This window comes from Podarcis pityusensis (assembly GCF_964106645.2).
Source record: "Podarcis pityusensis genome assembly, chromosome: 8".
NCBI classification, from domain to species: domain Eukaryota; kingdom Metazoa; phylum Chordata; class Lepidosauria; order Squamata; family Lacertidae; genus Podarcis; species Podarcis pityusensis.
Window position 1 is genome coordinate 85,489,487 of NC_138033.1, and position 11,976 is coordinate 85,501,462.

Sequence of the window (11,976 nt, forward strand, 5' to 3'; positions counted from 1 at the left end):
CCCCCTCCCTCTCACTTTGACACTACTCACTTGTCAGTCATCTGTATTAATGGCATCAGGCTGACACTTGTCAAGACAGTGCTTGCCAAACAACCAGCAATGAAGTGCCTGTCACGTGCTTAAGAGGCGCTTGCTGGGTCAGGAACTCTGGGTCAGGAACTCTCCCCTCTTGAGGATTCCAGCAACTGGTATTTGGAACTGCTACTGCCTCCCAACTGTGGAGGCAAAGTATAGCCATCGTAGCTAGTAGCTTCCATGAATTTGTCGGATACCCTTGTTAAGTCATCCTAGCTGGTAGTTCATGTTCTGTGTGAAGTCCTGAATCTTCCAATGTTCAGCTTTACTGACTGCGCACAAATAATTATGTTATGAGGAAGAAAAACTTTATCCACTTTCTCCCTGCCATGCATAATTTTATAAACTTCTTTCATGTCACCTCTTGCTCACCTTTTCTCTCTAAACTAAAGGGTCCCTAATGCCGCAACCTTTCCTCACAGGGGAGTTGCTCCATCCCCTTGATCATTTTCTGATATTTCCAGCTCTGCAATATCCTAGGTGAGGTGACTGTAACTGTATAAAGTATTCCAAATGTTGCAGAAGAGATTTGTATAACAGCATTATGATCCCAGCAGTTTTATTTTCAACTCCTTTCCTAATGAAACCCAGCATGGGATTTGAATTTTTCATGGCTCCCACACACTGGGTCACAATCTTCACTATGCCAAGGTCTCATTCATGGCCAGTCACCGCAAGTTCAGACCCCATGAGTGTATACATATGAAATTGAGATTTTTCTTCTTGACATGCATCGCTTCTGCACTTGTTTAGATTGAACTGCGTTTGCTATTTGGGGGGGCCATTTGCTCAATGGGGAGAGGTCCTTTTGGAGTTTTTCACACTTAAATACAAACACCACACTGAACAATTTTGTATTGCTAGCAAACTTGGCCACCTCGCTGCTCAACGGCTCACCCCTAACTCTACATCTTTCATGAACAAGTTAAAAAGTGCAAGGTCAAATACCAATCATTGTTGGGGGAGGCACTCCACTTTCTACATCCCTCCATTCAAAGAACTGCCCATTTATTCCTACTCTCTACTTCCCGCAACTTAACCAAATCCTGATGTACAAGAGAACCTCTTATTCCATTACTGCAAAGCTTAACACAGACATCTTTGATGAGGTACCTTGTTGAAAGCTTTCTGAAAATCAAAGTACACAGTGTCAACTAGATCACATATCTATATACTGTTTCACACTTTGAAAGAACTTGAGTTGCCTGCAAATACCCGCAAAACAACCTGGCAGGCAAAAATTGGCCCATAAGGTGAAGGCATGTCTCTTCCCAGGTATTGTAAGAGTCGGCCCAAATCTTGCCAGAGGAAATGGCAAGAACCAAATCAGGAGAAGAGGCAAGTAAATAAAACTGGAAGGGGGGGGGGGCAGATGAAAACGGGTAAGGAGAATTTTCTTGATTTACTGGCTGCCTTGCGTTTTGAGCTGTTCTGCCTTCAGCTCCTGGCCACCTCCCCACAAATGCTGCAGGTTCTGGGGCCACAATGCTTTCCCCCAGAGAGAACACACCCTCTGCCTACTCTGCCCTCCACATGATTACATACTTGTGCGGTGAGGGAAACTAAGCAAAAGAAGTTACTTAATGAAGCCCGACATTTATTATGGATGTGCAACAAACTTTTGGAAGTGGGGAAGGAAGGAGGGCTGCTGCCTTTCTTGGCCCTGGGGGCGCCCTGCTTCCTGGCAATGTGGAAGAGATTGTGGTTGTCAGCCTTGAGCTGGAAGGAGAGGCAGAGGGCATGCCTTCCTCACGTGTACATGGCACCATGCAGATACTCCAGCCGATGCGCCTGCTGTTGCCGCCGCACCTTGGAAAATAAAGGTAAATATGAATGCCTCCGGCTCTATTCACGACTGACATGCGGCCCCCAGGTGGTTCTCCACAAGATAATGCGGCACCTCAGGCCAAAAGGCGTACATCTAACCCCTGCACCTGCCCACAGGAATCGGCACTCACCTTGTCCTTCTTGTACTCTTCATACTGTTCGTCGTCAGTGGGCAGCTCATGACGGCAGAGAGGGCAGGAGTTGGTCTGGGCAAGGAGAAAGGAGTTAGCAGCAGCAGCCTCTTGAGAAAAGGGAAAGGGTGGAGGGAGCCATCCCAGGTACCAGAGGGGGAATGTCCCTGTTCCAATACTTCACCTTTCCAAGCCAGGGAAGAATACAGCCTTTGTGGAAGATGTGCTCGCAGGGCATCTTCCTGACCACCTCTTCCTCCTCAAACTCCAGGAGGCACACCGGACACTTCAGCCCTTTGTCTAACCCCCACAAGTGGTTGGAGAAAGGAAAAGGCAGAAAACAGTTCCATCAAGTTGGCTCCACTCTACCAAAACACAGCACGGCTACACCTTTGCAAAGCTCAGAAATCCTGCCAATCCCATATTTACAAGCATTTTATTCTAATTGGATTTTTCTGCTATAAGATTACTAGTGGATTATTGCTACTACAAGAGCAAGCATACATGATGGAAAAGCTGGGTAAGCCAAGCACAAATACTCCATCCTCTGGATGCCAAAGCCTTTGAACAGATGCTGCCAGAACATCAAAAGTTTAATCCTCACACCTGGGAGTCGTGACATTTTGTGCCAGATTCTTCCTGGAAGTATATCCAATCAGAAAAGACCCTGCTAATAATAATAATAATCGTGCACCAGAGCTGGTGGGAAACACTGCAGAGAGCCCTTGTGACGTAGCGGTTAGAGTGCTAGACTAGGACCAGGGAGACCAGGGTTCAAATTGCCACTCACCCAATGTACCTCACAGGGTTGTTAAGATAATATGGGGAGGGGAAGAGTATACCTCACCTTCAGCTCCTTAGAGGAAAGGTGGGATACAGAATACAGTGGTACCTCGGGATGCGAACGGGATCCGTTCCGGAGCCCCGCTCGCATCCTGAACAGAACGTAAGACGTGACGGCACGTCTGCGCGTGCGCAGGTCGCGTTTTGCCGCTTCCGCGCATGACGTCATTTTGAGTGCGCATGCGCGAGCGGCGAAACCCAGAAGTAACGCGCTCCGTTACTTCCGGGTTGCCGCAGAGTGCAACCCGAAAGCGCTCAACCTGAAGCACATTCCACCTGAGGTATGACTGTAGATGCAATAAATAAAACTTTTTAAAGGTGACCTTTTGAACTTCGTCATGACCAAAAGGCAAACCTTGAGTATACAGACAGGAAGGCAAGCAAGGAAGAGCAGTAGGTGCTCAGCAGAGGCAGGAAAACCAGCAGGCAGGGAAGGTGAGAGATGCACCTTATTGCTGCTGAGCTTGAAAATGGGGGCACAGCTGCTGCCATTGCAGGTGGAGATCAACCTACGTCTTGCAACTTTCCCCCAGTTCCCCAGGCAGCTTTTGTGACTCATCTGGACCATCTCTTCCACAGAAATTGGCTTGGACACTTTCAAAGACTGAGAGGTCTTGGAGACACAGACACTCAAATTCTTGTTACTTTCTTAAATGACTGTGCCGGCTGGGGCTGATGGGAGTTGTAGTCCAAAACACCTAGAGAAGGCTGACATAGACTGTCTTCTAACCACAGCTCTTGAAGTGCTGAGAAATACAAGGCCCAGATTGAAATCAAAACTATTACCTGCTTGCTGCGGGGTAACAGGCACTGAAGGAAGGCTCTCTACAGCTTGCTTGGCAGCTGGCGGGGGGAGCCGGTGGTCCCAGTCTTCACTCTCCAAGAAGCCCACATCAATCTCCAGGCCATTGAAGAGAGACCTGCATATGTAGGAGAAAAAGAGTGTGAGCAGCCACCACTGGGCTTCCTTGTCAGAGAGCTCTGAGCCACCAGAGAGCTCATGATCCAAATTCCTAAAGAATGGAAACTCCTTACATACTTTCTGAGTGAAAAAATAAAATGAACTCATAATATCTGGGTTTGAGGACTGGAGAAAACATTGGTTTATAGAAAGCAGAATTGTTGGGTGCTATTTTGGAATGGATGTTTTGAATAATTTTCTATATACAGCTGAGGGGGGGGGAATGGAAGTTTTCCTTTTTTCCCTTTTGGTTTGTGCTTTTATTTAGATTGGTTTGATAAAAAAATTTTTGATAAAAAAATATTTTATATTTGATATTAACCTTTGCATACGTTCTTTCAAATTCCAATTGTGACCCAATTTCCAAAATAAGGTGCTCAACCCTGGGGGATCTTCTCTGCTTCACTCACTGGGAGCAGCAGAGAAAGAAGAGGTGGGATTGTTATTTTACTCTGGAAGGGGGGAAATGTTTTCCTCAGACTTCTGAGTTGCCATGAAGGACCTTGGCTGCTTGTTGTGCTTGCTGCGAGTGAGACTGGGGTGTCACGGAGCATATGGAGGAAAGCACTGCAGCTCCCAATAAAGCTCTGGATTGTCTTGCACCCCCACGGCATGAATTACGGCTCCCCCCAACCTTTGCAGAGCTGGAGAGCACTGTTTGAGGTCAACCTGGGTAGACATTGAGCACAGGAAGCCATGCTTTCCTCACAGAAGGAAGCCTCGTAAGCTGATCCAGTAGCAGCAGCTTCCCAAAAAACCAAGTGAGGATCATAAACAGTGTGTTTTGGATGGACTTTAATTGGACTGAGTTTACGACCTGAATTTCTGGAATACAAAAAGGGAGTCCATTCCAGAAGTGGTTGAGAGCTGCATGGGTAATTGTATGAGAGTGTGGAAAGAAGTAAAAAGACTTGGAAAAGTGGAGGAAGATGCAACTTTCCTTATCAGGAAGAATATCAGCATCAAAATGAAAATATTACCTAAGACCAGGGCTTTTTTCCAGCAGGAACTCACCTCTTTAGTGTGTTTCAGCTCCTCTGCACTGTTGCGGTGCCATTCCCTGGTGGCAGTTTATAATTTTTGGCCCCAGTGGTGGGGTGAGTGGGCAAAGAAGAAAGTCCCCCTCCCTTCAACAACTTTGGGTTCTCCCCCTAAAAAAAGGTCAACAAGTCCTGCCTAATATGCTATTTCTTTTCAAAACAATACCAGTAATAAGCATTTTAAGTTGTTTTAAACAGTGGCAGAGAGACATATCAAGATTCATTTGGCAGGGGAAGAAGCCAAGAGTTAAGTACAAAATTTTAACAGATATAAAAGACAGAGGCGGATTCTTACTATCAGATCTTGGATTGTATTATGAAGTAGCATGTCTATGCTGGTTAACAGAATGGATAGCTCTGGAAGATTTTGGATTATTGGATTTAGAAGGATTTGACAGACAATATGGTTGGCATGCATACCTATGGAATGATAAAGTAAGAGTACGTAAAGGATTCTTAAAACCACATTATAAGAAGCCTCTGTATAGTATGGATGAGGTATAAAAACCTGTTTGAAAGGAATACCCCACTATGGCTCAGGGGTCGGCAAGATTTATCTTCCCTGGGCTGGATCGGTCCCGCAGAGATCCCTCCGTGGGCAGGATCACACGTGCGTGTGAGCGTGTGCCCCTGCGATTTTCGGGGTCTGTGCAGACATGATTTTCGGCGCTGCGGAAGCAAGTCCCTGTGCCGTGCTGCACTGGTTTAGTGCAGCACGCGAGCGGGCAGCTCAGTTCGGGGCGGCTCATGGGCCAGTCAAACAACCTCAAACAAACTCTGCAGGCCACTTCCGGCCCATGGGCCTTAGGTTGGTGACCCCTGCTCTAGCCCACTGAAGCAAGTTCTATGAAGAAAATCAATATGAAAAAGAAATGGGGCACCTACAGAGACATATTAGAGATCGGTGAAGCAGGAGTAATGCTCAGAAAAAGAGAGGACATTAAGGAATGGATAACAGAGTGGTTCCAATCTGAGATGTACAAAAAAGATAAACTGGAGGGATCTGCTGAAGAAAGTTCTGACTTTGAAAGGGGTTTAATGGAGAATAATGAAAAACTAATTTTAAAAATGTACAAAATCCTGCTGGAATAAGAAACAAAAGATGAACTGCTCAAAGCTGCCATGATACACTGGGCAAGGGATGTAGGACACAACATCAAGATGGCATCAAGGGAAAAACAATGGGTGATTAATATGAAATTTGCAGCCTGTTACACCCTGAGGGAGAACTATCTAAAGATCATCTATAGATGGTACTTGATCCCAAGTAAACTTGCTAAGATGTGTAAAAAAAGGTTCTAATATACACTGGAAGCGCCAAGAGATGGAAGGTACAGTCTTCTACATTTGGCAAACATGCAAAAAGGCTAAAGGATTTTGAATAAGATATTCAAGTTGACGCTTAAAAACCCCACAAAAAAACCCTTGGAATAAGGGAATTGGAGGTCCTCAAAAAGTTGGTCAGCTTATTTTTATACCCAACAATGGCAGCAAGAATAATATATGTGCAAAAGTTGAAGGATGATGAGATACCAACCGAAGTAGACTGGTAGAATAAATTCACAAGTATGCGGAGTTAAAAAGTTTAACAATGAAAATCAAAGACCAGGAGGAGTCAGTGTTTAGGGAAGAATGGAAGCCTTTCATAGAATATCTGAAGAACTATAATAACCATATTAATATGCAAGTAGGATATGAATTGTAAACAGCCGTGAAAAGTAGTTTAGATAATGAGGAAGGAGGCTAGTTACAATATGCAGCAAACTAAGGGAAAATAAGGAAACTATGGAGGGGAAGTTCACATTTATTAGAAAAAACAGTGGAAATTAAAAATGTAATGTCTGCTTCAAAATTCTAAATAAAACATTTTTTTACAAAAGTTCACAGCCCATGAAGAAATATGTAACATTTTAAGATTTTTGTGTGTGCATCCCTTTACACTTGCTTACACTAAATTGCATTTGCCATTTTGCTGCCCATTCATTCAGTTTGGAGAAATCCTTTTAGAACTCTTCACAATTCTCCCCTTGTTCAATGGCCGTTAAGCTTACTCAAGGGTTGTCAGCAGCATTTAGAAATCTAAGCACACATTGTACTTTGCTTCCCAAACCAGCAATGGGTGCACAATGGATGCAGAGTAAGCAGGTGTGCGTACACCGCCGAATCGTGAGGCAGGATTTACCCTTGCACAAGTCATCCTAGTTCTACTTCAGCAAAACTGGTACTTCTACATGCCTGTGAACTCGCTTTAGCAATGCTCCCCACCAGTTTTCCTAGAAGAGACAGTAAGCCAGTGGTTCTCAAAACTTTTTTCTCGGGGCCACATTTTCAGAATAAAAATGTGCTTGCACCACACCATGTTTTAAAAATGATAAAATACATTGGAAAACACAACTAGGATTGTCCACAGAATCACTTGATGCTCTTGCTCTCAGTTTGAAAATATATCTTTCAATATTCTGCTAAAAAAATTATATATGCTATACCATATAATACTGTACTATAACAAAATGTTTAAATGCTTCTTTGATTGCCCTAGACACACTTCCTGACACGCTTGCCATCCTCTCCTCCCACACCCTTTGAGAACCACTGCATTAAGCTAACCAGCCTATAATTTCCTGGATCCTCCCTGGGATCACTTTTTAATTGGTGTTGCATTGGCCAAAAAGATCCTGGGAGGTAAGAAAATACAGTGTGATTTTTATCCTGCTCGTTCCTCCTTCCAATCCCCCTTTTTGTGAGATGCCTTTGCTGTGGCTCCTTAGTTGCCCTGTGAACTAAGCCTAAGCACATGAAACTGAAACAAGACCTTATTGTTTCCATGTTTAACATGTTTTCGACACAGGAAGCTGCCTTATTCCAGGCCAGATCATTGGCCCAGCTATTTCATTGCTGCCTTCACTGGCTGGCAGTAGCTTCCCAAGACTCCAGACAGTGGTCCCTCCCCAGCCCACCTGGAGATGCTGGGGAGGAAGCGGGAGGCCCTGAGCATGAAAAGAAGATGCTCCACCGCCCGGCTCAGGCCCCTCCCGTCCCGTTTCTCCTGTGTGGAGTTTTAGACTGTAGGTTCCTTGGGGGCGAGGACCCTGAACACTAACCACACAATGTACAGCGGTACCTCGGGTTAAGAACTTAATTTGTTACGGAGGTCTGTACTTAACCTGAAACAGTTCTTAACCTGAAGCACCACTTTAGCTAATGGGGCCTCCTGCTGCCGCTGCGTCGCCGGAGTACGATTTCTGTTCTCATCCTGAAGCAAAGTTCTTAACCCGAGGTACTATTTCTGGGTTAGTGGAGTCTGTAACCTGAAGCATATGTAACCTGAAGCGTATGTAACCCAAGGTACCACTGTAATATAGCAACAACAACGCAACAGATTCTGGAAACCTTGCCCGGGCAAGAAGCAGAACTGCAGGGAAGATGGGAGAGCAGGTCTACTAGTCGTGATGGTGAGAGGGAGCCTCAGGTTAAGGGGCAGTCTACCTGCAAGTGAGGGACGTGGGTAACACTGTGGGTTAAACCACAAAGCCTCTGGGCTTGCTGATCAGAAGGTCGGCGGTTCAAATCCCCACGACGGGGTGAGCTCCCATTGCTCGGTCCCTGCTCCTGCCAACCTAGCAGTTCGAAAGCATGTCAAAGTGCAAGTAGATAAATAGGTACCGCTCCGGCGGGAAGGTAAACGGTGTTTCCATGCGCTGCTCTGGTTCGCCAGAAGCGGCTTAGTCCTGCTGGCCACATGACCCAGAAGCTGTACGCCGGCTCCCTCGGCCAATAAAGCGAGATGAGCGCCGCAACCCCAGAGTCGGCCACAACTGGACCTAATGGTCAGGGGTCCCTTGACCCTTATTCCAGCACCGTTTCCTGCTGCTCTCCCAGATTGTTAGCTATGCCTAGACTGCCCCGGGCCAGGTGAGGCTGCTGCTCCCTTCTTTGGACAGCTCTGTGTCCCGAGGCTGCCTTTGGGCTCTGCCCCGGAGGGAGTCCCCCTCTGCCCCGCTCGGCTCCCCGGACGCCCACCTGGCCAGCTCCAGCAGCGCCTGGCGATGCGGCTCCTCCTGGCGGGGCCTGGCGCCCGGCTCGCAGTCGTGCTCCTCGAAGTAGGAAGCCATGGCGGCAGCGCCGGAGCCAGTCGCTTCCGCGCCTCCCGCTCCGCCTCCGCCCGTGACTCGGCTCCTTCCGAGGCCAACCACCGCCCGCCCGCCCGCGCTCATTGGCCCGAGCCCGCGGGCAGCGGCCAATCAGGGCGGGCGCCGAGACGCGGGGATTCGGGTCGTGGGAAGGGGCCTCGGAAGTCGCCCGGCGGGACTTGGCAGCAGGCGGCGCGGGGTGATGCCGAAGGGAGGCGGAGGAAGAAGGAAGCGGGCGGCCGGGGCATTTCCCAGCTTTGCTTTGCTCATGCGGGCCAGGCACGTGCGGAGCCGCGGCTCTGAGTTGTTGCATCCCTTTCTCTCAAGCAAAGCTGAAGGTTTTTGCTCCGGGGAGGGACAGGCTGGTTTTTAAAAGGTGAATCCCCTCCGAAGCTCCGGGCAGCTTAAAGATCCGTTTCGGTTCAGAAAGCGAGTGGTCAGCTTTCCTCGTTGGTTCTCAACCTGTGGTTCCCCGGTTGTTGTTGGACTACAACTCCCATCATCCCTGAGCTCTGGCCTTGCTAGCTAGGGGTGATGGGAGTTGTAGTTCAACAACATCTGGGGACCCACAGGTTGAGAAAGGCTGCTGTAGATGATTTGGACTACAACTCCCATACAGCTGTGCAAGCTGGGGCCTATTAAAGTCCAAAACGTATGGAAAGCACCTGGTAACATGGGCGTGGACAGGATTTATGATGGGGGGCGGGCAGAACCTCAGTTAGTTAAGTATTTTCATAGATTTACTTGATGGGGGGCAGTTGCCCCCCTGCAGCTACGCCCATGTCTGGTAGGCAAAGGCTCTTTCAAACACTGGACGTCATTGGCTTGGGGAAGTGGGAGGCATTAGCCAGTTGTGAGGCAGACAATTAACATTTCTCTGTCCACCATTCTGTGCTTTATAACTGCTTCTGCATTCCTGACATCTTAGAGCAAAAGTATAGTTTGCCAACCCTACTTTGAAAGGAGGAATACGCACACAAACACTGAACGTGGGCATGTTAATGTCACTAAAATAATAAAACTCAGTGCCATCCAGAGAAGCATCTGGCTGGCCACCTTGAGAATGGGACGCTGGCCCAGCCAGGCTCTTCATATTTTCTTAAATCACAGCACCATCAGGGACATTGCGGCTTGTCTGATAGCATAATGGTGGCCTAGGGCTGAAGCTCTGCCACTCATAGGAGGATTAACTGAGTGAATCACAAGATCCTCTTCCACCCCAGCAATTGCTAAGGTAATGTAGCAGGCACACTTCTGGAGCTGTGCTAAAGTTCCCAGGCTTTGTGCTGATGAGGAATCTGGAGGTAGTCCTTTGTGTGGGGGAGGCAGCAGAAGGAGTGAAGGCCACAAACCTTGTAGGGGAAGCAATAGACTCTGATGCATATGTTGAAAAAATTATAGCAGCCTTGGCCACTGACAGGTCGGCAGCATGTGGTAGGACTTATTCTGGCAAAATGTTTTGTTGGAAATCTCTGTAATAATTAATCATGATTTGGTGTCATACCCATTGCTGGTGCTTCTAGAGTTTCCTCATCAAACTCTGGTCTTCTCTCTGCTAGCAGCTACCAGGATGGAGACAGCTGTGAGGTGGAAAACAGAAAGGACTCACATATGCTCATGTGTGGGAAATAGCTCTTTCTGAATGCTTGACCCAGCACAGCTGAGTGATTGACAGACCGTCCAAGAGGAATAAACTTCTCGGTGTATGGTCTTCATTTATTGTGTCACATATATCTTTATACAAAGGTCTACTTAGTGATTTTTTTGTGCAAGTAGATAAATAGGTACCACTCCAGCGGGAAGGTAAACGGCACTTCCGTGCGCTGCTCTGGTTTCGCCAGAAGCGGCTTAGTCATGCTGGCCACATGACACGGAAGCTGTCTGCGGACAAACGCCGGCTCCCTCGGCCTATAGAGCGAGATGAGCACACAACCTCAGAGTCATCCGCGACTGGACCTAACGGCCAGGGGTCCCTTTACCTTTACTTAGTGAATTTATAATATATGTGTATCTTAATTTCACCCTATGTACTTGACAATCCAATAATCTGTATAGTATTCCAAGTTTTGCTTTCTCAGTTGTGTTTATGATATTATAAAAACCAATATGATACATTTTTTTTTTAAAAAAACAAAAAACCACAGCACCATTACGACTACAGGAAAAAAATGGGTAGTCTGATACAGTGGTGTCTCGCAAGACGAAATTAATCCGTTCCGCGAGTATCTTCGTCTAGCGGTTTTTTCGTCTTGCGAAGCAACCCTATTAGCGGCTTAGCGGATTAGCGCTGTTAGCGGTTTAGCGGCTATTAAAGGCTTAGCGGCTTAGCGGCTTAGCTGCTAAAAGGCTATTAAAGGCTTAACGGCTTAGAAAAAGGAGGGGGGAAAGCGGAAAAAAATCTCAAGACTCGCAAGACATTTTCGTCTTGCGAAGCAAGCCCATAGGGAAATTCGTCCTGCGAAGCGCATCGAAAAACGGAAAACCCTTTCGTCTAGCGGGTTTTCCGTCTTGCGAGGCATTCGTCTTGCGGGGCACCACTGTACTACCACTTTGCAGGTTAACACACCTTTGAAGTAAAAAGCTGAAAATGAACATCTGTAAACGTGTGCAGATCACCCACCTCCCATCTATGAAAAGCTTTTAAAAAAAGAAATAAATACAAAGCCCTGGTGGGTTCAGGTACGGATGTCAGACTTGTTTGCCATCATCTGCTCTTCTCCGGATGGTCCACCAGGTGGCAGGGACTTGATATTCAGTTCTGAGGTGCCATCCTTGCTGCACCACTATCAACAGGATGGTTAACCCATCTCTAAAGTTGCTAAAGGCTGTCCATTCCAGGTGTCTCCACCCCCCCCCCACCCAGAGCTGCTATCTTGTCTGTGGAGCCTTCTATGACTCCAGAAACCTTAAGTTGCACAACTGATACCTGAATGCTCCTGAGACTCTGGCTCTGGGCAGGAGGTCCCTGG

The 11,976-nt window shown here is 47.2% G+C and overlaps 1 protein-coding gene and 1 long non-coding RNA gene across 2 annotated transcripts; one reads left to right on the top strand and one right to left on the bottom strand.

The window, feature by feature from the left end:
- Positions 1-1,651: 1,651 nt before the first annotated feature.
- Positions 1,652-9,106, bottom strand: RNF181 (ring finger protein 181). The gene is made up of 6 exons (XM_081017625.1): positions 9,031-9,106; positions 8,898-8,994; positions 3,663-3,796; positions 2,218-2,333; positions 2,034-2,108; positions 1,652-1,884 (listed from the first exon to the last, which is right to left on the bottom strand). Exons 1-6 carry the CDS (start codon positions 9,089-9,091, stop codon positions 1,825-1,827), a joined length of 543 nt encoding a protein of 180 aa, XP_080873751.1. The 5' UTR covers positions 9,092-9,106; the 3' UTR covers positions 1,652-1,824.
- A 935-nt stretch (positions 9,107-10,041) lies between these two features.
- Positions 10,042-11,123, top strand: LOC308483591. Its single transcript, XR_013989711.1, has 2 exons — positions 10,042-10,241; positions 10,567-11,123. It is a non-coding gene; the product is annotated as an uncharacterized lncRNA (long non-coding RNA).
- Positions 11,124-11,976: the final 853 nt, after the last annotated feature.

Bases quoted from the DNA above. Each gene is read 5' to 3' on its own strand.
- RNF181 (XM_081017625.1), bottom strand. From the start codon at position 9,091: ATGAGCGCGGGCGGGCGGGCGGTGGTTGGCCTCGGAAGGAGCCGAGTC. The intron at 8,995-9,030 runs GAGCGGGAGGCG...GCTCCGGCGCTG, and splicing joins CCGAGTCACGGGCGGAGGCG to CCGCCATGGCTTCCTACTTC. The intron at 2,334-3,662 runs GTAATAGTTTTG...TGTGGGGGTTAG, and splicing joins TGTTACCCCGCAGCAAGCAG to ACAAAGGGCTGAAGTGTCCG.